Source organism: Copadichromis virginalis, linkage group LG7, assembly GCF_057382275.1.
Source record: "Copadichromis virginalis isolate Kocher_CV1m ecotype Utaka linkage group LG7, C_Virginalis_male_GT1.1, whole genome shotgun sequence".
Classification (NCBI taxonomy): Eukaryota; Metazoa; Chordata; class Actinopteri; order Cichliformes; family Cichlidae; genus Copadichromis; species Copadichromis virginalis.
In genome coordinates, this window is record NC_140624.1 from 23,361,686 (window position 1) to 23,389,294 (window position 27,609).

General features: G+C 40.5%; 1 protein-coding gene across 1 annotated transcript in view; it reads left to right on the forward strand.

Annotated features, from left to right (window-relative positions):
* The window catches only part of swap70b (switching B cell complex subunit SWAP70b), a 35,480-nt gene extending 12,259 nt beyond the window's left edge, over positions 1-23,221 (forward strand). Inside the window, exons 5-12 of the mRNA XM_085462583.1 lie at positions 244-390; positions 615-723; positions 3,423-3,604; positions 11,557-11,664; positions 14,733-14,899; positions 17,274-17,472; positions 18,120-18,216; positions 19,847-23,221. Of these exons, the coding sequence (XP_085318709.1) occupies positions 244-390; positions 615-723; positions 3,423-3,604; positions 11,557-11,664; positions 14,733-14,899; positions 17,274-17,472; positions 18,120-18,216; positions 19,847-19,956 (1,119 nt within the window). The 3' untranslated portion in view covers positions 19,957-23,221. The remainder of the gene's footprint in view (positions 1-243; positions 391-614; positions 724-3,422; positions 3,605-11,556; positions 11,665-14,732; positions 14,900-17,273; positions 17,473-18,119; positions 18,217-19,846) is intronic.
* The last annotated feature ends 4,388 nt before the right edge of the window (positions 23,222-27,609 follow it).

A 27,609-nucleotide genomic window follows, 5' to 3' on the forward strand; every position in this document is an offset into this window, starting at 1 on the left:
CTAAAAACTAAAACTGTTTTTTTTTTTTTTAAAAAGAAAAAAAAGAAAAACGCTGTTTGGGACCAAGCATTTTGAAAACAATTACAGATTAAATTCTAACCACAAATGCAAATCATTGATTAAAAATGGTGTCAAATAATGAAATTTCAGTTCATAAAGTGTTAATTATTGATTTATAATGAAGCTTGCTGTTAGGAGGATGTGAATGTTATTTAAGCCGCTAAGTATTCTGTCTTACTGCAGGGCTATATGATGAAGAAAGGGCACAAGAGAAAGAACTGGACGGAGCGCTGGTTTGTGCTGAAGCCAAACACAATCTCATACTATGTTGGTGAAGACTTGGCTGAAAAGAAAGGAGACGTCCTGTTGGATGGAAACTGCAGTGTGGAGGCAAGAGCCTGCTGTCTGTAGTAAAACTCTGTTTCCGCTTCCCGGCCTTGATTTCTATGAGAACAGCAGCGGAAGAGAATCTAAACGTGAAACACAGAGATTAATTCCCTATGCACATAAGAAATAAAAGACCGGAGAACTGTTTAGAAAAAAAAAATAAGTATGTTTTGTTATTGTTTTTTGTCTGTGTATTGTCAGCTTGTAAATTATGTTTTTCTTTGCAGCATTTACAAGATAAAGAGGGAAAGAAGTGCCTCTTTCTCATCAAGTCATCACAAAAAAGCTTTGAAATCAGTGCATCAGACAAGAAGAAGAAGCAAGAGTGGATCCAAGGTGAGTTCTATCGAAGCTGCTCGATAGTAGTTCGATAATAGTTTTCTGCTGTCTGCCTCATTGTTAATAAACAGTAAATTAGTTGTTCACTACTTCTACTGCAAATAAACCTGTTAGTTCGACACAGTTAAAGAAAAACTTTGTTCTGCTCAAAACACCTGACCTACAAGGTATCCAGGAGCCTGCTGTAGTTGTTCAGATGACTGAACAACTACAGTCCCTAAGGGAGTCTCCAGCCACCCTTTGGAGGACGCTCATGTCCACTGCTTGTTTCAGCAATCTCTTTTTTTTCTCTCTCTCACTATTCAGTGTAACCTCAGTAACAGCTGAATTTCTCTCTTTATGAGAATACCCAGGACATGTACAGTGGGGCAAAAAAGTATTTAGTCAGCCACTGATTGTGCAAGTTCCCCCACTTAAAATGATGACAGAGGTCAGTAATTTGCACCAGAGGTACACTTCAACTGTGAGAGACAGAATGTGAAAAAAAAATCCATGAATCCACATGGTAGGATTTGTAAAGAATTTATTCGTAAATCAGGGTGGAAAATAAGTATTTGGTCACCTCAAACAAGGAAAATCTCTGGCTCTCACAGACCTGTAACGTCTTCTGTAAGAAGCTTTTCTGTCCCCCACTCGTTACCTGTATGAATGGCACCTGTTTGAACTCATCATCTGTATAAAAGACACCTGTCCACAGCCTCAAACAGTCAGACTCCAAACTCCGCCATGGCCAAGACCAAAGAGCTTTCGAAGGACACCAGGAAAAGTATTGTAGACCTGCACCAGACTGGGAAGAGTGAATCTACAATAGGCAAGCAGCTTGGTGTGAAGAAATCAACTGTGGGAGCAATCATCAGAAAATGGAAGACATACAAGACCACTGATAATCTCCCTCGATCTGGGGCTCCACGCAAGATCTCATCCCGTGGGGTCAAAATGATCATGAGAACGGTGAGCAAAGATCCCAGAACCACACGGGGGGACCTGAATGACCTGCAGAGAGCTGGGACCAAAGTAACAAAGGTCACCATCAGTAACACACTACAACGGCAGGGAATCAAATCCCGCAGTGCCAGACGTGTTCCGCTGCTGAAGCCAGTGCATGTCCAGGCCCGTCTGAAGTTTGCCAGAGAGCACATGGATGATACAGCAGAGGATTGGGAGAATGTCATGTGGTCAGATGAAACCAAAGTAGAACTTTTTGGTATAAACTCAACTCGTCATGTTTGGAGGAAGAAGAATACTGAGTTGCATCCCAAGAACACCATACCTACTGTGAAGCATGGGGGTGGAAACATCATGCTATGGGGCTGTTTTTCTGCCAAGGGGACAGGACGACTGATCCGTGTTAAGGACAGAATGAATGGGGCCATGCATCGTGAGATTTTGAGCCAAAACCTCCTTCCATCAGTGAGAACTTTGAAGATGAAACGAGGCTGGGTCTTCCAACATGACAATGATCCAAAACACACCGCCCGGGCAACAAAGGAGTGGCTCCGTAAGAAGCATTTGAAAGTCCTGGAGTGGCCTAGCCAGTCTCCAGACCTCAACCCCATAGAAAATCTGTGGCGGGAGTTGAAAGTCCGTGTTGCTCGGCGACAGCCCCAAAACATCACTGCTCTCGAGAAGATCTGCATGGAGGAATGGGCCAAAATACCAGCTACTGTGTGTGCAAACCTGGTAAAGACCTATAGTAAACGTTTGACCTCTGTTATTGCCAACAAAGGTTATGTTACAAAGTATTGAGTTCTTCTTACAGAAGACGTTACAGGTCTGTGAGAGCCAGAGATTTTCCTTGTTTGAGGTGACCAAATACTTATTTTCCACCCTAATTTACTTTTTTAAAATACTTAAAATACTTTTTTGCCCCACTGTAGCTGCAGGTCTGAAATGATTACAGAATCAATCATCGACCTGTGACTTAGGGTGTCCTGGGGCCAAGTGCACATATGAACATCGTGAATTGTATGTTCAAACATGATGGTCGTTATGGACAAGCAAACCATGGCTCAGGCGGTCCCTCCCATTCGCATATCCCCAGATTGTGTCGTCACTAATCTTCTTGACAATTCAAGTTGCCTGAAGGAGACAATGGAGTCCCCGGAAAGGGCACCTTCAGTTATCCCATGCATATACCTAAACCTGACTGCCTGACGATTGCCTTTGAGCAATGGCAACTCCAGAGTAGTATATAGCCCAGGCTGTGTATTGAGACAAGCCCAACTATCTCTAGCAGTACTTCCCAACCCCTCACACTGGCTCAGGTGCCTTCCTGCCCAAAGAGGTGATATTCCATGTTCCTAAAGCTAGATTTGTCATCTGTGGTTTGGACAGAGAGGGCATCCAACCATGACTGCGGCCTGATCCACAAAACACCAAACTCTCATATCCCCTACTGTTAGTGGTGGTCCCACAAGAGAGCAAGCCCATGTAGTGCTTTTAGACTGTGCCCAGCCAGACCCCATAGGTTAAAGCTCGGCCTCCTTACTGTGACATTTCTCCCAGGACCAGTTTGCCTTAAGTGATCCTTCCAGGGTTGAATTGCCCCTGACAACATAGCTGCTGGGATCACGCTGGCATGCAAAACTGTCCTCCAGGAAGAAAGTGGCAATTCATAAAGGGGCTTGGAAAAACCAAAACCTGAAACAGGAAGCTCTAAAACTAAAGATTTTTTTTGTGTGATATCCATGTCTCAGCTGTTCAGAACTGCGTGACTCTGCTGCGTCAGGGCAGACCAGCGCCGCACCGCGAGGCTCGACAGAAGCGCAGAGAGCTGCGGCTGAAACAGCAGGCTGAACAGGAAGAACTGGAGCTGAGGATGAGGGAGCTACAGACAGCCAATGAGGCCAAGCAGCATGAACTGGAAAATATGAGGAAGGTAGGAGATGAAACTCACACAGTCAATAGTCCCCCGTGGATCCAGTCTGGTCAGAAAAAGTCTGCCTCACTATCACTTCTGTTTCGTAGCATCTCAAAGATGAAAATGAACAGAAGTGAAAGATGCAGAGATTGTCAAAAATATAACGGATAAAATCACAAAAGCAAAGCGGGGGAGGAAAAAACGAGAGACTTAAAGCAGCTCTTGGCCATCTTCACTATGCTGTTTGTATTGAAACAGGGAAGTCGATCTTTGTGGTCATGTGAGACAGAGGTGCATATCTTCATGGGAAAAACTGAGTGAGTGAGCATCATTTAGAGACAAAAAGCTATAATAAGTGCAAACTGTACATATAGTACAAGATCAACATGTGATCCTCAGACATTAGAAACACCATGTAAAGTGAAGCCACCGACTTTCATCCTCTGAGCTAAAAATAAAAGTTTATTTTCCTTTGTTAAAATGGAAAAAAAGAAGAGAGAGCTTATCAGATAACAGCCTGACGGTTGGGCAGGCAGTAATAACAGTAATTAAAACAGCCTTTCTCTTGAGAACTTCTTGAAAATAGGAAGTGCACGTAAGGGAGATGTGGTTACTGAGGTTATAACGAGAGAAACGTCTGCATATAAGGCTGGAGGTGCATCTGTTGGATCACAGACGAACACCAGGATGTTTAAATAAGATTATGAATGGAGCAGAAAAAACGTCTGTGCATTCTTTAGTGAGCGAGACAAACCTGAGGGATTTCCCTCACTGAAGTTCTGAACTTGTATGTTTGAAAACGGCACTCCTCAAAGCACAGCTCAGTACTCAGTCTCAGATTAAAGAATGAGGAAGGATGGGAGGCATTCCTCTTCCAGCATAAAGTGCACTGGAGCAACTGCACCTCACTGTCGAACTATTCACACAATGTTACAGCACACTGGTGGTTAAAGACCAGCTAATTTGTGTTCTCACATTCATGTCAGAGAAGTCTTAGAAATGTTCAGGGCTCAACTGTATGTGTGAAGAATTTGCAGTGTTAAAGCTGCAAGCCTGTCCTCCATTTTTCAGACGGTCTCCACAGGAAGGTGCAAACTATGTGGCACTAATTTTGGGAAAGTGCCTAAAGTATCTGAAAACAATGTTCTGCCTGCCTTGCCTTTTATGGAATTATATTTCTGTCAAAAAACAGCAAATAATTTGTTGCCATTTATGCAAATAGAACTCGACAGCCAAGTGCACAAAGGAGCCATCATCCAGGCGAGCGCGTCTCTGCTTAGCTGTAGCTAATTTATGCTCTTGCAGACAGCTCTGCTGTCGGAGCTGACTTCTGCTTGCTTGCGTCAAACTGACTTTTGAGAGCTTGTGGAGGGGGGAAGCCCAAAGAAAGAAGGCCTCTGATGGGCCTAGCTACTTTCAAAGCAATCACACCTTTAAGCCTCAGTGGATGGTTTTTTTGAGGTTCTTTGGATGTATGGTTTATTTGTTTTGTTTTTATGAGCGATTCGGTCCCTGTACGACCACAGTGAGAAGTTGGTCTGCGTTGCAGGATGTGAGCCCTAGTGGGTGTTGAACTCTGCCAGGGCTGCCCTCTGTAATTGATTACAGTCATCATTTTTTATGAACAGGCATAGCCAAGTGTTGATATACTCCTAGCTTCATCTGTGGTTACAAACTGTGGGGTAGTGATCAAAAGAACAAGCTTGTGGATACTAGCTGTGAAAACGAGCTTCCTGCAGAGGCTGGCTTCTTGCTCAGAGCTGAGGTGAGGAGTTAAGTCATTCGAGACGGACTCAAACAGCCGCCACTTTTGCACACTGAAAAAAGTCAGTTGAAGTGGTTCAGGTGTAAGTGTAGCATGTTTCCTTGATGAGGTGTTCCAGGCATGTCCTGTCAAGAGGAAGCCCTTGTGTAGACCAAGGACACGCTGGGGAGATTATTTCTCAGCTGACCTGGGATTGCCTGAGTTTTCCCACAGATGCGTTGGAGGTGGCTGGGGAGAAGGGGGTTTGGGCTTCTCTTCTTAGACTGCTGCTTCTGTGTGACCTGGCCTTAGATACTAGCAAAAACTGGATGGATGGTAATGGACATATACTGGCTATGGTCAGCAGCCTGCCACCTCTCTCTGTGGCCACCCACTGCACTGTGAAGTGATAAAACTAAACTGATAGAGCCGACTGGCACAGATACAGCAACTTAGAAGTACCAAGATGTCTCTAACTATTATGGTATAATGTTGGGATTGCATCTTGCTTAACCAGTGTTGCGAAGGCGGTTTGTGGCCGAGAAGGAACCACTGCTTTCAGTCAGGTATGTCATCACGGCTGTCATTGTCTAAATTAAGTGTCAAAACCAATCCAGCAACATTCCTCTAAGATCGCATCACAACTTAAAATAATCATTCAATAATCATTATCTTGCGCACTTTTAGAAGTGACAGTGTATTTTTGTGTCGCACACTGCAGGGTTACACACGTGTCTCATGCAACTATTTGAAGTAGGTCAACTAAAAACCCTCGTTACCACTGAAACTTGCTGCCAGCTCATGAATGCCAACAATAGATCAGCTCCACCCTGCAGTCTCTGACTAATAAATAGTCCATCACTTCCTGCAAATGAAGGAATGTGGATTGAAAGAGCAATGTGGGGGCAGGGGGTGCAGCAGCCATTAAACATGTTGCTCCAGAAAATCCTCCTGCTAAACCTCACTCTCTCTGCTGCTACCAACACTGCTGATTTCTGCAATTTCATTTGTCTTTTTCAAATGCTGATAATTAGTGGCTGCTCTCAGCTAATTCTGAGAAATAACAGGAAGTGCCATCTTCAATATTGTCGTGGTTAAGTATTTTTCTCATTGCTGTTAGTCATCCGTGAGAAATCTGTTTGTTTGTACTGTCCTTCTGCAATGTGGGCAAATGTTATGAAATAGTCTCTCAACTGTTTGATTTTGTGATTTTTGTTATAGGAAAAAAACATCATTGCAGAGCAGATGGGCTACAAATAATTAAAAAAGGCCTCTTATCTGACTCAAGGGGTCAGATAAATCTTCTGAGAATGGTATTGTTTAGTTAAACTTAAATCACCGCATTGACCACGTATCAGTGGTTAGGTTTTCAGTTCAGTGTAGGACCGGGGGGGTTGCAGCCAGCATTGTGAGTAAAGCTAAGTTGCAGTCAGCCTGGTTCACGCTGCGCTCGTCTAACAGACTGAAGAACAGGACAAGAGTTCTTTGTCTGGAACGGCGACCTCTAAACTCACAACAATCTACCATTGAGGTGTAAGTGTACAACTCGCATAGTTAGCTTCATGAATTAACAATGAACACAAACATGTGTAGCAACACACAGGCATACAGTAGACATTCTCACACACTGCTGCTATAAGAGGAGCATTGTGACAGTCTGCAGACAGTTCACATCAGGGGTGAAGCAAAAAGAGGTTATTGATCAACCACCAGCACAGTTTAATTTACCCAAATGTTTTTCCCTGTTACGTTCGGTTTTGTTTCGAAACAAACCCACGCTCTACACCAACAGCTGGCAAACTTAAAAATGCGTTTTCATAAATTGTTTGTATATTCTAGTATTGTTGGTGTCACATTCCTCATAGGTCAGTGAGATGCCAAGAGGCCAAAAACAGCTACACACAGTTCGCACAAGACTGTGTTGCCATTTATACGCTTCACAATGTATTTAAATGATTGTAGAACAAAAACAATGGCAGCAATTATAAAAGTTTAACCTTGGAGTATATAGGCTATGTTGGACCTTTAAATGTATTTTATTTTAGTTAGTATTATTCTAGTATTTTTGAACCTTTGCTTCTTTTATAAATACAAAAGCTGACCATATAAAGTTTTTAGAGCTGACTTGACTTGAAGAAAGAGTTTCGTTACTCATCCAAGTGACTTCTTCACTCTCAGCTGACTGCAGGTTTCCCCAACCTTATAAACAGGTTTGACTCTCATCATCCACTGGAGCACAAACTGTGACTGTAGCATCCTGATGACATACAGAGGCCAGGGAAGCAGAAGAACATCATATCAAGAAGGTCCTGAGTAAATGTGGTTATCCCAGCTGGACATTTGTCAAAGCTGAGAAGGCGCCAAAAGAACGCTCCAGGAGAGAAGGACAACCGCTGCCTAAGTGAAAACTCCCACATCTCTGTGGTTTTTAAACCCCAAAACACACTGCACCAAAAATTGGTCCACTCCAAGGATTGGGTCCTGCGACACAAACAGACTGACATAGTGTACGCTGTAAAGTGCCAGGAGGATTGCCAGGATTAAACATCAGGGAAACCAAACAACCTCTGGCTAAGCGGATGGCACAGCACAGAAGAGCTAACTCGTCAGGCCAGGACTCTGCAGTCTATTTACACCTACAGGCCAGTGGCCAGTGATGAGGATGTACACATCCTGAACAGGGAGGAACGCTGGTTTGAGTCAAGGAGGCCATTTACGTGAAAAGGGAAAGACCATCTCTGAATCGAGGAGGGGGGGCCTAAGGGTACATCTTTCACCAACTTAACAAATTTCCCACGTGTGGGACTAATAAAGGTTATCTTATCTTATCTTAACTTACAATGCTGTGATTGCAGACATTCCCCAACTCTCTGTGAATGGTACTCATGGTACCATTCGCACTGATCAGTGGTCTTTGATCAGTGGTCATGACAATTTGCATATTAATGATCAAGAAACCAACCTCCCAGGCCATTGTTCCTTCAGTGGTGCTAGTTTCAGTCATTGTGCAAAGGTACTTTTTATAAGTTTGGGGAAACCTGCAGTCAGCTGAGACTGAAGAAGTCACTTGGATGAGTGATGAAACATTTCTCCCACTGAAAATGCTACGTCCAGATGAACAGAATCAACTTTTTGGGATGTTGTCTTTATATATCAGGTAAATTGCAATTATGGTCAATTTCTTCTTGGAACTAAATTTTGATTGCGTTTCGATTACAGCAAACGAGGAAGATTTGTCTTTATTTAAAAAAACAAAAACAAAAATCCCCCCCCAGAAATATCAAGTGTTGTTACATCCTGGCAAGATAATGAAATTAGGCAATTTAATTAAATGGATGGAAATGAAAATGGAGTTAATGAAACTGCTGCTGCTACATTTTGTAATAAATTCAGGGACCTCTAGAAACATCTAGAAGCACCAAACCTACTTATGCTCCTGATAACATTTTATCAAATGTCCTGTTTCAACAGTCGCCTGCAATTCCACATTGACAGCAACTTGTGTTGTATTTTATAACTTTGTCATTCAGAAAGTTAAATGAGGGAAAAGTCTTGAAACAAGCAACAAAACCTGTAGCGTGCACTCAACATTCTCTCTTCTAAATCTAAAAGGAGACTCATGGTGAGAAAGTGCAAATCAAGCCTCGTCACACTTGTTTGCTGGGTGTGTTTCACAAATGGCTAAACTGAATTTCCCTTCATTCACAACCGGCTGTGGCAGATAGCTGCCCCTCCCCAAGGTTGGTGGTGCTGAAAGGTTTCCTCCTATTTTTAAAGGGAGTTTTTCCTTCCCACTGTTGCCCATTACTTGCTGATAGGGGGCCTGGTGATGGTTCTTTCTAATATTGTTGGTATTGTATCCTAGAAAGTGCCATGAGGCAGCTTTTTTTAAATTGGTGCTATATAAAAATTTTTTGATCTTCATGTTATCATAGCGGGCGATTGTGGCTCAAGAGTTGGGAGTTCGCCTTGTAATCGGAAGGTTGCCGGTTTGAGCCCCAGCTTGGACAGTTTCAATTTTGATGTAATTTTTCAAGACACTTCACCCGTTGCCTACTGGTGGTGGTCAGAGGGCCCGGTGGCGCCAGTGTCCGGCAGCCTCGCCTCTGTCAGTGTGCCCCAGGGTGGCTGTGACTACAATGTAGCCTGCCATCACCAGTGTGTGAATGTGTGCATGAATGGGTGGATGACTGGATGCGTAAAGCACTTTGGGGTCCTTAGGGACTAGTAAAAGCGCTATACAAATACAGGCCATTTACCATAGTTTAAAAATGGTCAAATATGATACCAGTATGTGAAGTAACTGGCTAGCATGCTTACCACTGTCTGAAATCCTGATTATTTATCAGCCATAAAATCCTGATGGGTATTGTCATTAACTGGCCTCGCAGGTAGTGTGGACCCCCATCTCTGTGAACGCGATAACGATCGAGCAGTGTAAGATTTTCATGTTGATACCATGTTTGAATCTAATAGGATGCTGAGCGGCAGCACTGGCAGGCAACAGTTTTCACATTTTGTGTTTATATTACTTGTGTTTTAAATTAGCACTGTAGCACAGTGCCATCTCCATTTTGTTGGTCTATTTCAATTGGTTTTTGTTTCTTTGCTAAAATCTCAATTTAATAACAATCAGCAATAACATGGATCCATAGCAGAGTCGGGGTGCATTGATTAACCATGTAGAGTGTGCAATGACTAGGCTAAGAGAGAGAGTGTGTGTGTGTGTGTGTGTGTGTGACAAAAACAATACAGTTGCTGTAACTGTAATGGTTACATCGACCCAAATAAACGTGGAAGGTCATGAGAGAATGACTAAGTAGTCTTCTTCTTCTTTTACTTTTTTTTTTTTTTTTTTTTTTTTTTTAATAAAAACAAAAAAAAACAACCCAAAAATAAAATGCAACCGCAATGGTAAAACATTTGTTATTCCAAGAAGTCTGAACTCTGCAGGACAAATGATTTCAGTGTGTATTACTTCATGCTCAATTTGCCTTCATAGAGCGCTGCTGGTGTTACATTTGCATACCTATTCAGAGGCAGCGCATTCATTTCTGTTAGTCTGTTAGAAACCACACAAATAAAATTAAACATGCAGCAATCCCCCCCTGACAGGTCTTTGCTGAAACTTCCCCCTCACACCAGTTTCGTTGTTTGTTTTCCTTTTTTTCATTCTGTGGTTTTTAAAATGGAGAAACTGCTTTTTAATTTCAAGTTTATTTAAAAGTTATGATGTAGTTCGCCAGTTTCAAAATGGAGCATGAAACTGATGTGCTGCATACTATATATGTGTTACTACTTTTCAGTTCTCATCCTTGGCTAACCTTTTGTCTGCACAGCAGTTTCATAAAACTACTAGATGCTTAAAACAAAATAAAACATAATAGATATAATTACCAGGCTTTAGAAGGGAAAATTAAATTAGAAGAGCTACAGTTCTGGTTGGTTTTTAGCCAATCCCTAACCTTTACTGCAAAATCATTTATCTCCTCAACTAGACTTCACTTGGCAATATGTCTCAAAATGATGGCACTTGATGATGAAACTGTATAAATTAAGTATTACAATTACGGCCATTGCTATGAGGACGCCAAAACACAAACAACACGTGCTTTTGATGGCTTTTTCTTTGAAAACACTGGACATGTTGCCAGATTGGTATCATTCCCCCCAGTGTGTCGAGTTGGACTGTAGCATGACTCCTTAAGAATGATGACTGATGATTGGTTAAGGTACGAGGAGCGAATCGAAGGTAAAGCCAGTTAATCGTAGGTAACTTTTGTCTTGTGTTATTTTAATTCCAATAAAGGATTAAGTCCACGCTTTATCTTGTTTTATGTCTTTATTATATACCCACAGCACATATTTCAAATTTTCATATATGTAGTTGCTTCTGCAAAAGCAGGAAGAGTGAAGCCCTTTACAGTTTTCAAAATTCCAGGCTTTGTTTGTTGTTTGTTGTTTTGTTTTTATTTTGTTTTTTTGGCTGTTTTACGACTCTAGGACTTTAATTTATTGAGAAGTGTAGCTTTTCTAAGCCCTGGTTATATCCCTGACTAGAGTGTGATATTTTAGTGTATGTAAAAGTAACACCACCAAACAGTCTCTTTAACCTGACACTACAAGGGTGTGAAATGTGTGATTTCACATACTGCTTTAGTCCACTCTGCAAAAAAAGGAAAATTAAAAAATTTCATTTTTGGCTTGTCTGTTGCTCTTTTGGCAGGCTCTGGAGGAGGCAGCAGCTGACGCAGCAGAAGAAGAAAAAAGACGCCTTCAGACCCAAACTGAGCTCCAGGACCGTTACAGGAGGGACCTGGAGAGAGAGAAACTGGTCTGTCAATCCTTTTCATCTGCATGTAATGTCTATAACGTACAGTCGAGCATAGTGGTGCCAGTTGGACTTAATATCATACATGGATGTTTCCTCTGCACCATTACCACAAACTTCTGATTACTCTGCCTGACAACATCTTAATATTGTTGCGCTACACTTCATTAAGTACACTCTAGTACTGGATCTTCTGATTAAAATGCCAATTTAGAGTTATTTACTTTAATTCCTGAACAGAAAAACAATTTTAGTGGTTTAGTGGTTCCTACTTCCTACTGTTTAAGTTAATTCTGCATCTCCTCGTTGTATCTCTGCATAATTTCCGTGATGGCTGTTCATCAGTGCAATTCCACTCAGTCTTTGGTCAGTTATCTGAGATATGTATTGAAACATCAGTAGTAGATATGTGCAAATGTCATCAATGGGGGGGCCTCCATAGATGAAGTGCCACATTAAAATGACAGCAATATTAGCACTGCACACTCCTTGTGTAGTCTTAAGTACTATTACAGATAAAACAAAAAATAAGCGAAGTCAAACACTACCAGGTCCTGAGTTAGACCCCACCATCTGGCCGGGGCCTTTCTGGGTGGAGTTTGCATGTTCCCCCTGTGCTTGTGCGGGTTCTCTCCGGGTGCTCTGGCTTCCTCCCACAGTCCAAAGACATGCAGATAGCAAGGTTCGGTTAACTGATGATTCTAAATGTGAATGTGAGTGCGAATGGTTGTCTGTCTCTCTGTGTTAGCCGTGAGACAGACTGTGACTAGACCTGTCCAGGGTGTACCTCAACTCTCACCCCATAGTAGCTGGAATAGACTCTAGCCTCTAGACTCTACTCGTGACATGGATGGATGGATGGGTGGGTGTGGGGGGCACCAGACTGGTCAATTACTGCACTTGCTTTATATTCAGGGACATTAATCCTCAATTATCAGGCTGCAAATATATTCATAATAATGCATTTTATTTGAGGGCACCTTTCAGAAACCCAAGGTCACCTTACAAGGAACAAAATTAATAAAAGGAACAATATATCACTGTATTATTGAGAGCATGCAATAATGGGTAAGTCGGAACAATTTTCATAAACTTGTTAAATACATAAACTGAGAAGAGCTACTAAAATAAACACAAAACAGAAAAGTACTGCAGAGTCTTGAGCAGCAATTTGGAGAGACTTGAATGGATGTTGTTTGTTGCCTCACATTTAAGAACATAGCGTGTGGTTAAGAAGTGTCTATGAGGCTCAGCTAACACTGATGGCGTTTTCTTTCTTACTCACAAACACTTGTTTGTAAAAGAGCCCCGTTTCACTGTGCTCGAATGCCACTGATAACATCTTGACATGCTTGCTACACAGCATGGATGTGGTGAAATGGCAGAGAGATGTTTAACTGTGGTTCTTTAGTCACAGTTCTGCTCTCAGATGTCCCACTTAGTTGATCCTAAGAGACGGCGTAATTTTGATTTGTATTTCTTACTTAATCTTATACATCATTAATATGTTACTCTGTTTAAGTTGGTTGTAACAGCACTTCGCTTAACTCCACTTTCTCTCACACTCGTCCACACCAGCTGAGCTACCCACTGAGAATAGCATGAGGTTTTTAGTGCTCAAGATCATCTCCACTAATGAGTTAAAACTCATTCTGCTGATCAATCCTGATGGCCCATTGATCAGTTGATTATAAAAACTGCTGATTCATAAACTTCTGATCCCAGAGGTGTTATATGAAGCAGTGTTAATGCTAATAAGTATGTTATACTTCTTCCTACTCCATTTCAGACTTAATAATTGTAATTTCATGTCATTTAGACTCTATTTTATTTATTTTACTTTTTTGTTTTGTCTGCGCACATGCATGTGTGTATTTACATATATATTCATATTTGTACATGTAAATGCAAGTATGTGTACTTGTATATATCATTTTTTTCTGTATATGTCTGAAATAAAGATACAATAACAATGAGTTAGTGAGGTACGCTGAGCTCTAAGGTGACTCTCAAATGCTTTCATTGAGGCTTTTCCCGTCAATAAGCTCCAAGTGGGATTTGGATAATACAGCAGCCTTTTGAAGGCTATTGAACAGCAATAATATTCAGTCAACAGAAAATATTTAAATTTGATCTGAGCATAAACTAAAGTGATTTACAGCCCTCCATCAGAAGGCTTTGGGACAGTGTCACAATGCACTTTAAATGCACCCACAATATCAGATATAAACAGCAGCACTCATGGATGCAAAGACTGCTAGAATAAATATTAACTTATGAACTCACAAGGCTGATTTTTTTTTTTTTTGGTCATATTTTGCTGTTATATTTCTTTGCTGTCACCTGTTCCTCTGTCTCTGGATGTAGGCGGCCCTTTTTTATGTGAAAGCAGTGAGAGCCTGAAATAACTGATAACTCTCAGCTTTCTGTTATATATATATAGATATATATATATATATATATATATATATATATATATATATATATATATATATATATATATATATATATATATATATTTCCTCTGATAATGTGTCTGATGGGAGTCATCAGCCCTCTTTTATGTGAACGCACTTGGAGCAGAAAGCCTGAGTTTACAGAGAGCTGATAGCAGTTGTGATAGCAGTTATCTCTGAGGTTTTAGGTTGCACCTGTCTGTCTGTTTATTTTACACATCTAATATCAAACTCTGGTTTCCTGTGAGATGTCGATTAATCATGACAAGAGTACTTTAGATATGCGCACCTGCTGTGGCACTTTAGAGTTGGCACCAATATGCAAACTCCAACGCTTAATACAAGTCAAGTCAGTTTTAAAAAAAAAAAAAATAAAGTATGTATGTATGAGAAAGAACACCCTGAAAATTAGATGATCCCCTATGAGCAAGCAGTTTGGCAACAGTGGGAAGGAAAACCTTGCTTTCAACAGGAAATAACATCCAGCAAGAGATGGGACAAAAAAAAAAAAATCTAATGATTTCAGAGTGGTGTATAAACACACACGAATGGATCTTATGAGTATTAATTTTGAATTCCAGGTTAAGTATACTTCTGTGTTTCCTGGTTTTAAAGGTGCGGCAGCAGATTGAGAAAAACCTGGCTGAGAAGTCCACTGAGCTGGAGCAGTACCTGCAGAGGGTCCATGAGCTGGAAGACATGTATCGCCAACTGGAGCACGCTTTGGAAGACGAGAGACGTGCCAGACAGGATGAGGAAATCATCCGTAAGCTGCAGACACGGTGAGTCAAAGGGTGTGCGGAGGGAGAAATGTTTGGGTTTGTATAAAGAATATTCCCCACAGAGCCTCACTCAGATCCTCTGATGAGGAAACTTGGGTCACCCGTATCTTTGCATACGTCTCCTATCTGGAAAGCATAACACTGGGATAAATATATTCATAGAAATTCTTTTTGTTACCTTAACAATCCAGCACGGGTGCTACCAAATTTCAGTGAAGCATGAAACTTATTATTCCTAATGAAGTGCATCACATGAACCTCTGTCCAAAGAGCTGAGTCTAAGTCTTTGTTTTCCTAATATAGGAGGCTATACACAGCCAGACTTTCAACTTCTCCTTCATACACTCGACATTTCCTCCCTCATCTTTCCTTCCTATCTGCTGATGAATACATTCCAGGTCACGCTTGAGAAGTCACCAGCGAGTATTTCCTTTAAATGTAGTCGTTGTGTTAAAAATGTCAATCAGTTCTTTAGAAGAGGACAATTTTCAGTGGCTGTTTTTTCTCTACAACCACAGTTAAATGAGTAAAACATGCCTGAGACCTAAATGGCAGTGTTTTATAATGAAACGTATAGGTGCTTAATGAGATACAAGAAATATTAAAGACTTGCCACTGAAATTTTGAGAGAGGAGATTTGCCAGGGGCACAGTTGTGCAGCACTATATACATATGAACAGTCTCAGTGTCAAAAAATATCAACTATACAAATCATGACATCACAAACTCAGATCACCTTTATGGAAAATATATTTCATAAAAAATTTTGAACTAAATTATGTTTGTATATATTTATGTTTATTATATTTACTTGTCTAACTACACTATTGCACCACCTGCTGACACATCCGTTTACAACTGATTTATACATTAGCTTCTTTATTATTCTTTTTTTTCTTTTTAAAACAATTCTACTTTTACAGCCTGGAAATATATTTCTCTTTTATTTGTGAAAAGGTGTTTGCCTCCTGCCTGATTTTCTCTTTTTTGTGTGTTTTTGTCACACTTAAATATTTCAGATAATCCAAACAAATTTAAATGTTAGACAAACATAATGCAAGTAAATACAAAATTAAGTTTCTAAATGAAGGTGAGCTGATTGCCCCCTAAACCGAATAACTGGTTGGAGCACCCTTAAAACTGCAACCAAGCTATAAGTGGTAATGAGTCTTTTACAGCATTGTGGAGAATTTTGGTCCACTCATCTTTGCAGAATTGTTGTAATTCGGTCACACTGGAGGGTTTTCGAGCATGAACTGCCTTTTTAAGGTCATGCCATAGCATCTCAATCGGATTTAAGTCAGGACAAGGCAACTCAAAAGTCTGCATTTTGTTTTTCTTAAGACATTCAGAGGTGGACTTGCTAATGTGTTTTGGATCATTGTCCTGCTGCCAAATCTAAGTTTGCTTCAGCTTGAGGTCCCAAACAGACGGCCGGACGTTCTCCTTCAGGGTGTTTTGGTAGACAGCAGGATTCATGGTTCATTTACCACAGCAAGTCTTCCAGGTCCTAAGGCAGCAAACAGACCCAGACCATCACACTACAGTGTTCTACTGTTGGCATGATGATCCTTTTCTGAAATGACACACACCTTTTTGTCTCGTCAGTCCACAGAGTATTTTCCCAAAAGTCTTGGGGATGATTAAGATGTTTTCGGGCAAAACGAGACGAGCCTTTATGTTCGTTTTGCTCAGCAGTGGTTTTTTGTCTTGAAACTCCCATGCAGGCCACTTTTGCCCAGTCTTTTAAGGTGGAGTCATGAACACTGACCTTAACTGAGGCAAGTGAGGCCTGCAGTTCTTTGGATGTTGTTTTGGGGTTGTTTGTGACCTCTTGGATGAGTCGTCGCTGTGCTCTTGAGGTAATTTTAGTCAGCTGGGCACTCCTGGGAAGGTTCACCACTGTTCCATGTTTTCACCATTTGTGGATAATGGAATCACTTTTTCCACACAGGGCCATGTAGGTTTGGATTCTTTTTCCTCTTCAGAGTAAGCACCTTCATTTAGAAACTGCCTTTTGTGTTTACTTGTGTTATTCTTTGACATATATTTACATTTTTTGATGATCTGAAACATTAATGTCTGACAAACATACAAAAACTAGAAACTTAGGAAGGGGGCAAACACTTTTTGTGTGTGTGTGTGTGTGTGTGTGTGTGTGTGTGTGTGTGTGTGTGTGTGTGTGTGTATACAGTGCACACACTGTTGATAATAGTAACTACACAGGGTCTAATATTTTTCTCAAGAAGTGTCAAATCTGTGGAAAACGCATGTACGGTCCACATGCTTTGTTTATGCAGTGATCTGACCCTCCTGGGGGTAGGGCCCATGCTGAAGCCTGCCTGTAGTAAATTATATATGTACTGTGGACCAGATTACTGGAGGAGGAGGCCAAGAAGAGAGCAGAGTTGGAGCAGATCCATTTGCAGCAGAAGCAGGCCATCTCCGTCACGGTGGCTGAGAAAGAGGAACTGGAGAAGGAGCGTCTGGCCAAGGAGAGCGCCCTGCAAGCTGCAATGAAGCAGCTGGAGCAGCTGGAGCTGGAGAGGCAGGGGGCGCTGGAGCAGTATGAGGTCAGTGATGGGGGGTATAAATATGGATGCAATAGGACTAGTGTGAAAACTCCTCTGTGGAATGGAGCCGTTACCCACAAATAAATCATTAAAATAATAAAAAGGGAAAAACTCAACTTATCATCATTTCTATGAATGTTGACATTTTATGACTAAATTGTGCCTCTTGCTGTAGTTCAAAGCAGTTACTGAGCAGTCTTTGAGGTTTGCACCTAACATATGTCCTCAAAGCTGCTTTCAGTTGTCCTTCCTCATATGTAGCACACAGCAGGAGACGGTCTGCTCCACTCAAACTACAGAAGCTGCTACATGTGGTTTAGAGGTGGGGGCCACCTGCATGCAGGAGGCAGAACATGCAGCATCCACCTTGCTAGCAGTGACTGGACTATTTGCACAGCAGCTTTCCATGCAAATATGCAGACTCATCATGTGATTAGTCTGTCATTCCCAAAAGAATTCACTTTTAATCAAATACTTTGTGGAAGCCTCAGGGACACCTGTTCAGGCTTAGCCATTTAGACAAGATTTCTTTAGACAAGAGATTTAATACTAACCACTTGTGAATCAGTATGCTGATAGGTGCCATGTTTACATCTATTAAACCTCACACATGTGTTGCGTTTTCTGTTTCTCCATGTGTGAGCCAGACGGTAAAGAAGAAGCTGGAAACTGCGACCAACAACACCAAGACCTGGAAGCACAAAGTGGCTGAACATGAGGGCTTGTTACGGCTCATTCAACCAGGTAAACAGAAACCCAATGAGCATCCGCCTGCACCATGTGGTGCTTTTCTTAAGAGCTGTTTGACAGTTAAAATTCAAGTTTAAGGTTAGGGTTGGGATTATTTTTAGGTGATAGTGATATATTCAGAATATCATACATCTGTTTATTCATATAGAAAATATAAAATGAGTTGTTTTTTTTCACTATAACATAAATTCAGATTTAAAAAAAAAAAAAAGTAAAAACACGTTAAAAACCTAATCACAATGATAGTTAGGATTTTTAAAAATGTTGTATTATAAAAAATGCCATTCTATTTCATGTAAAAACTGACCTATGATATGTTATAAACTGTGCAGTCAATTGCAGCTGGTTATAATCAGGGGTGCACATAAGTGGTCCGCAGGTGCGCATTCGCTGTCAAAATAAAAGACGTGCACCAGATAAGAAGTTGCAACGCGTGTTTGCGTACATAAGATTTTCTGGAGGAGGACAGACATTTGTTTAAAACTCTTAAAGATGTCGAAGAAGCTCCTTTAAGCAATTACTTTGGTGTTCCTCTACCTCCAAAGAAATGTCAGAAGGAGTCCGAACCACAAAAGAAGCACGTATTCTCGGAAAGTGGTTGCAGGAGGTGAGCTGGCTTCAAACAAATGATGAACGCACAGAGATGTGGTGTGGAATGTGCTGTGAAAATCCCACTCTAGCGGACAAAAACAGTGCTTTTTATATGGACGCAAACGCGCGTCGCAACTTCTTATCTGGTGCGCGTCTTTTAATTTGACAGCGAATGCGCACCTGCGGACCATTTATGTGCACCCCTGGTTATAATCATAGAAGTTGTCAGTACACTCTCGGTGTCTCTCTCCGTGTCTGCACCATTGCAGACGCTGAGACAACGGGACGCACAGCAGTCCTGTCATTAGTCAAGACTGAGATAAACTGTACCTGGAACCATGCATGTGGTTTGGTTGTTGCAATAGTTGGCAGCACAGCTGGTCGTAGTTGTGTGTGTCGAGTAATGGTTTTGCTCGCTGATTTACAGCAATGACTCCAGTGAGCGTGATGTTGTACAGCGCCACCTCCTCGAAGGGCATTAAATCACATGCCAGTAGAGGAAGGCATGAAAGTAGAAGGCTACACTCTGCAGGGACAGAGTGTAGATAAGAGAGAAAGGGAGAACTCTGTGGGTTTGGTAAACATTTCCTCTGTGGTCTACTCTGTAGCTGCTAATCAGACAGAGGCTATCATCTAGAGTCCTGCAACTTTTTTGCAATGCTAGCTTAATTTGAAGAAAAATGGCAGTTACACATACAATAAATCCTCAGATTTTTAGCTGAGGATCAGCTGTTGTGGTCTCTTTTTTTAAGACTTTTTTTTTGGGGGGGGTCAAACCTAAGATGTTTATTAGATGGCCTCAAAAATTTACTCCAGAATACTTTGGTGCACAGAGGAGACTCAGTGACTGCATGGAGCCTGGGTCCTGTGGGTGCAAATTAAGCTCAAATCATCACTGCTCCATTGCTGCGCTTTACTGTTGGCGAATTTGTGATGATATGCTGTGTGGTTTACGCTATAAACAGTTTTGCTGTGTGTGTGTGTGTGTATTTGCCATGCAACAATGTTTTTTCTGTTTCTGTTTCTTGCTCAGGTGCCAAGGGGCAGCAGAATATCACAAACTGGGGCCCTGCAGCCTTTTCTGAAGCAGAGCTCAGTCTGAGGGAGAAACAATGGCAGGAGACGAAGAACCAGGCAACTTAAGCTCAGTAAAGCTGTTGTAAACCATTATCATAACCTTAAACATGTTTAACTAACAAGGGAAAGATGAGACAGGCCTGCTGGGATGTACTGGAACGTCTCTGATGAAGCGTATCTTTGCCGGGATGAAAAGGCATTTTATAATAAGGTGGCATTAACTAATCAATAAATCTCACGTTACCCTGTAGGAAGCACAGTTAGAACTGATAAACTTGGCTCTATGTTAGTGTTGGCCACCATTGATTATCTCTAAAACCACCAACAAGAAAAAGTCACCTCATAATTTAGGGAACGGGATTTAAAATGATAATTATTGCAAAATAACTTTTCCTCAGTAGAAATATGAGAGATAATCAGCACAAAATCAATAGAAGGCATTCGGTTTATATTTTTACACACAGCGTGACAGTGACAATGGGAGTAGTGCCAAACCGAACCAGTGACTATGACAACAAACGCGGACCACGGCTCAAAAGACGAAGACGTTGTTGAACAGAGGGATCCAAAGAATTCGGTATTGTGGAGATTTGTAGCTGTCCAACATAGGAGTGGAATATCATACACTGCACATACGTGCCTTTATGTGAAAGCATGTTTCAACAAAGCCACGTAACACCACAAAATTGTTTTTGCCGTCCTTGCAAAGTGCAAAACTGACAGTTTCTCTGCAAGATTTTACAGTGTACATTTTATTGTAAAAGAAATGATGGCAGTAAGGACAGTGGCTGATTAAAGTAACTGACCCTCCTTAGCAACTCCCTCGCCGGAAGCGTTTCTCTCAGATAAGTGCAGGCACGTGTCGGACATGCGATCCACACGAGTGCAGTTTTACCAAAATGTCAGCAAAACCCACATCAAACCACAGACATCCACAGATTATGTGTAATGGTGAGAAATGTCACAGGGAAAAAGTATTGAACACATGAAGAAAGCGAGGCGCAAAAAGGAATGGAAAGTCATGACACCAGCTGAAATCTATCAGTAATTAGAAAATAATCCTGACGCTTAGTGCAAATTAATGTCAGCTGGTTCAGTCCAAACCAGCAGCTTATAAAAAGGTGACTCATTACCAATGTGTCACAGAAGAGACTTCTCATGATGGGTAAGACTAATGAGCTCTCTCAAGACCTTCACAACCTTATTGTTGGAAAGCATGCTGATGGCACCAGTTACAGAATTTCTAAAATACTGAAGATTCCATTGAGCACTGTTGGGGCCATAATCCAGAGGTGAAAAGAACATTTTTCACCATAAGCCGACCACAACCAGGTCCTCCCCGCAAGATTTCAGACAGAGGAGTGGAAAGAATTGTCAGAGTTGTCCCAGAGCCAAGGAGCACTTGTGGAGAGCTACAGAAAGACCTGGAATCAGCAGAAGGCACTGCACATCACCCCCAAAACACCATACCAACAGTGAAGGTTGGAGGTGGGATCATCATGTGTGGGGCTGTTTTTCAGCATACAACACCGGCACACTTCATATTATTGAAAGAAGGATGAATTGAAAAATGTACTGAGACATTCCTGATATAAATTAGCTGCCATCTACCAGGATGATGACGATGAAACGCTTCAGCAAGATGATGTTCCCAAACACACAGCCAAGGAAACTCTCGATTGGTTTCAGCGAAAGAAAATACAGCTGTAAGAATGGCTCAGCCAATCATCTGACCTGAATCCAACTGGAAATGTATGGAAAGAACCAAATTTCAGAGTTTATAGAAGAGAGGTGTGGAATCAGGATTTGATGTTTGTGTGGAAGACTGGGCCAAAATCACACATGAGCAATTTTGAAGCTGTTGTCACCAACACAGGCTTTTGTACCAAGTATTAAACGACTCAATATCAAATGTATAAATTATTAAATTATATAAATTAATTATTAATTATATAAATTAATTTAAAAAAATTGTTCAATACTTTTCCACTGTGTCATTTGGCTTGGATGGGTTGTTACAGGCATCTGGAGATTTCATGTCAATGGGACCTTTAGAGATAATTGGTGATGTGTTCAATACTTTACCTGCTGTATACAGAATGTTTGTTGGGTTTTTGCCTATAAATCTTTCTTGCAGTTATTTGCAAACCATTTAAAACTGTAAGAATCGGCAGGATCCTTGTGATTTCATTTTTTATCAATATCTACATTATTGTTTCTCGAACTGACCATAACCATAACTTAGTTTTCCATTTTGTGTTCATGTGTAACACATCCGGCATCTGTACGATGATTGTGGAAGGTGACTTTGAGCTGTAGGACCAATGGGAACCTTACTAGTTACCTTTATACAAAGTTAATAAAGAGTGGAGTACTTAGAAGTTAACAGTGGTTGGTGCCTGCTGTCTGTAAAGGCAGACCATAGTCAAAATAGACCTGAGCCAACAATATACATGATTTGAAATTGGTTTTAAGACATTCAGCTTTATTAAAAACACAAAAAAGAAAACTGTTCTGTTTTAACAGGTTTCATGGATGGAGAACTGTAAAGTAATATGGCCATTTCAGGCAGCTAATCTGTGTTTTTGGTTTGACTCTAGGAAGAACAAACTATTCATGTAAAACTTGTTTTTGGTCAAATATGGTCCCCCGGTATAATTATTTATTTTTTTTCTTTCCTGAATCTCTGCAATGGAGGTGGAGAGTATAAATTTAGCATGACCCACAAAAACACAATAACCTCAGTGACAGGAAATACACAAGGATGAAACACAATGAAACTAGCCTTTAAGCCACGAGTATAAACAATGTGCACACCAGTGCTTTGCACTGTTTTTCTTCTTCCAGTTTGTCTCGACTGTGTCCATGATATGCACTACTTTTGATCAGAGTCTGACCCGTCTAACAAGAATTAGCCAAAGTGTATTTTAGGTTCTTTGTTTTAATCCTTTTAAAGAAGCAGAAACTACTAAAACTGCTAAAAACTACTCTACAAACTAGCCTCCTTAAGATCATTTTTACATTGAAATGTAAGTGTTTGTACATATTTAGTCGACTTTATGTTTTAACAATGTTACCTTCAAAAGAATGTAAACTATCATGTACAATTCACTAAATGTTTTATTGTCAAAGAGCTGTTTTCAATACTTTGTTTCATCAAGATTTCTAAGTGACTCTGGAACATTTCTTGTTCTGTCTTGTCCTGAATATTGTTAGCAGGATTATTTTACTGAAGTCTAACTCCCAGCACAGATGCTAACGGCAGAAAGTTTGTTACTTTAGAACAACCAGTGACTTTGATACTGTAAAAATTCAAAATTGTGATTTTTTTTTTTTTATATATATATGTAAAAAGCTCGAAACTGAACCATATAATAAATCACATCTTGAATAACTGACTTTTTTTTTCTAACACCGTAGAAGAGTTACAACGATCCATTTAACAAGCTTCTTCCACTTATCGAATTCGGGGATGGGGCTCTTGCTCTCAGCAAGGCAGACGAGGTGTATCTGCTAATCTACAGGTAACATTAGACGGACAGATATTTGACCTAAAGGCATTTAAATAAGGTAATGTGCTATTTATCCTAAGGTGAGAAGTGGGAGCATCTAAACATGAAAGACTATAACAAAATGACTTAAACAGGTAAAATAAATAAATATATAGCTCAATTTAAAAAAAAAAAAAAAAAAAAAAAAAAAGTCTCAATCCTCCTACTCTTACTTTTATCTCTCAAACTCCAGATTCACATTTTTTCCATTAAACTTTGGTTTACTTTGACACATCTCTCTCTGGCCAGTCAGAAAGGAATCTGTGTATGAAAGAGGTCAGCTGACTTCCAGTTTGTTTGTGCATTAAGAAATGTTGTGGGAAAAAAGACATTTGAGCGATTCAAATTAAATATTAAAACAAATTCAAATATGAAATATCCAAATTCAGGTTATATTTGCACATATTTCCTCAGCCTGTACATACTTATAGAATATTCATAACATACTTCATACCGTGTACATTATAACATACCATAATAGACCCATTTCTGTAACATACTTGCATATCTATATTGTTGCTAATATATATTGTAATATATCTATATCACTAAAGCACTTCTGGATGGATGCAAACTGCATTTCGTTGCCCTGTACCTGTGCATGTGCAATGACAATAAAGTTGAATTCTATTCTATTCTACCCTATTAGCCAGTTTATAAAGTAATAACTGTTTTAACCTTGAGTGATCACTAGAGGGCGCTACAGTGCCATAAAATGTGTGCTGTGAGTTTATAAAGCAGCAAAACGGTAAAATGATAACTGGAGCTCATCTGGGGACAGGATAGTGACAAATGTTGACTTCATTTCTGTGACTTCACTGTCTAAACCTTTAGTTTTATAAAAAAATAAAGCTCATCACTGTCTCATGTCTCCTGTCTGGTTGTTATAATACAGACAAGATCAGAGATACTGCATTTTTCTACAGTTATGTAACAGAAATGACATTAATTAAATTGCCATCCTCGCATTGTATTATTGAGTAATGAGCAACTTACTTAATATGAGGTCCAGCGCATACAGGGAGATAACATTAGTCAAATATGAGCCAAATATAAAGACGATGATAATATTTGGAAAAACCAGATGCAAGACAAGAACAGCAAGAATTATGGAAATTTATTTGTATTATTTTAAATGTATCTTTTCGGATTAATCGTTTCAGTGTACCAGAAAGGAATCTGAAAGTACATCTGACATTCTTCGAGTTTCTCTGGGTTTGTTCCAGGAAGTTTAAAAAAACCAAACAAAAAGCAAAACTTTCAAATGTTCCAGTTCCAAAACAACTGATTAGAGTTGATTTAATCCCAGATTTGTTCAGAGTTAAACGAATGCTTTGTGAATGGAAAATAAGGCATCATTATTTAAGACTCTGACACAACGATTCAACATAGCAGTGGGTAAATAAAGAACATCTTAGTCCAGCAGAAGCAGAATGTGACCGTGCACATTTATCTTCATCTCACGCAGCAACGGGAGCAATGAATGGCTTGAAATGGAGCACGGGAAAGAGTCAATAAACAAGCATCGCACAGTGTTTATGCGGCAGTTCACTCATTCACAGCGGCACAGGTAAAGCTGAGTTCAAATTTCGGCCGTCTGCCCTATTTAAACGTTTTCTTCTAGATCGCTGAAATTTTAAAGCAGCAAAGTTAAACCACCATGAATTATGGTCTGTTAAGAATACATGCAGCCTATATTTAAAAGCTTACTTTAAATCTTTAAAGCTGCACTACAAACATCCTCAATCAGAATTACACATAATTCCATGTATGCTGTATTATGCTGTGCTGAAGTTAAATTTTGAATATCTTGAAATTACAGATTTATTTAAACCAAACATGACAGAACAGATTAGACCGACATGGTAATTGTATCATATAATAATGGATAGGATTTATATAGCGCTTTTCAAGGCACCCAAAGCGCTTAACAATACCACTATTCATTCACTCTCGCATTCACACACTGGTGGAGGCAGCTACGGTTGTAGCCACAGCTGCCCTGGGGCAGACTGACAGAAGCGAGGCTGCCATATCGCGCCATTGGCCCCTCTGGCCAACACCAGTAGGCGGTAGGGTAAAGTGTCTTGCCCAAGGACACAACGACCAGGACAGAGAGCCCAGGGATCAAACCGGCAACCTTCCGGTTACAGATACGCTTCCCAACCCCCTGAGCCACGGTCGCCCCGCATATAAATAAGGTAGACATGAATGCATAATGACTGTTGGCCAATTAAAAGTATGACATTGTATTTTTTTTGATGACACAGTATTGACATAATGGCTAATTAAAAAATGAATGGTTAGTAAAACTAATGATAAACTTTACCCAAGCAACATTGGTGCATGCTCAACCATCCAGGTAAGGAAATCCCAAAAAGTTAACTCTGTTCATCAGGACGTAGCATAAAATATGGAAATCCCGATGAAAGCAATGACTTCATTATCAAGACTGAAGCTCTCCTCACCTTAATGTCCAACTCGTATTTGTTTAATTCAGTTAAATTGTATTTATATAGAGCCAAATTACCACAGTGGTTGCATCAAGGCGCTTTATATTGTGAGGTAAAGACCCTACAATAATACAAAGAAGACCCCAGGAGTCACCGGACCCACTGTGTGCAAGGACTTGGCGACAGTGGGGAGGAAAAACTCCCTTTTAAAAGGAGAAACCAGGCTCAGGGAGGAGCAGCTGCCATTACTGGTTGGGGGGTGAAGGGAAAAGAATTCACTTCTGTCTGTCACAATATTTAATTAATCCTAAAACGTCTCAAATGAGGACATAACCAATGGAAACTACGACTTTAAACTGTAATCTTCCCTTTATTTTGATCCGTTTAATATATAAACAGCCATCTTTCTGTACAGTGTTTTTATAAGCTTACATTACAAAGTGTTTTAGTCAGGGTGGCAGCTTTATAATGGGAAACTTTTTGCTACCTTAACATAATTTTCATTATTTCCAAAAAATAGAATATTTTTCATGATGATCTGCATCACTTTGCAGCACCATTTTCAACCTTTCCTTTATTAAAGGATGGTCCAGCGTATCCTGTTTTAAAGGAAGTATTGGAGGACACTCTGAAGTATCTTTCCTTAGTATTACTGTGCTTTCTAGGTTACTAACTGAGTGACGTGACCTGGAAATGTCTGCTTGCCGGCAATAATAAGCAAAATTTTCTACTTGACCGCAACCTTGATCTGTAGTTAGTCTGCAGCTCACTAATTTTTTCCTCTGTTGCAATCAACCTAGAGTGTCTAATATGATTCAGAGGAATGTGACTGTTCAAAACAGACTAGATTGTAAAGTCTCCACTTTTAGATCACCCCCGCCCCCACACACTCCCCCAGCTTCTCCCCGTATGATCCCCTGCTAAGTTAATTCGCTCCATCCTCGCTCCGTATCGTGCAATAGTCGTTAATTTGAGTGAGACGGGGCAGACCAAACAAACACACACAAAATGCGTTCCCAAATCTGTGGTCCAGATGTGCTCGGCACGTACCACAGCTGCACTAACATTGCTTTTCTGCAACAACATGGCCTGTCAATAACGTCAAATACTGCACCGGATGCACCCCCACCCCCAGAAACGTCTGTATCCCATCATCATCCTTTCCTTTTAAACATCCTCACATTCATCAGCTTGGGGTTATGAGGCTTGTGGCACGTGTGCCGCATTCCTGGGAGGTGATGCGAAACAGAAATGCATTAAATTCCAGATCTGGAATCCATCGCAGGGGGTGTACATGAGCGTGTGTGTGTGTGTGTGTAAATATGTCTGTGTATGAAGGGGTGTAGGGTAAAGTGGTTAACAGGTCTCATTGCTCTCTTGAGTATGAGAACATCCGAGTGTCTGAAATGTCTGAGGAATTCAAAATATACAGCATTTGAAGGTTTTAGGAATTCTGGGCATTTACAGCAAATGGGGCTCTCGCAAACCCCCTGGAGCCTGCGGAGGTTTGCGGAGCAGAAGCGTGCTGTTGGGACTGTAAAATAAAATGTCTGCAGAACATTCACTTTCTATCACAGTATCGCATGTGACTTTTCATGGACCCCAGGGGTGTGATGTGAGAGTATTAAGAGTTCAGGAAAGCATCTGGTGAGAGAGTAGACAAAAATAGCATATCGCAGCATCTTCACATTGTAGATCTCGAACGGATGATTAAA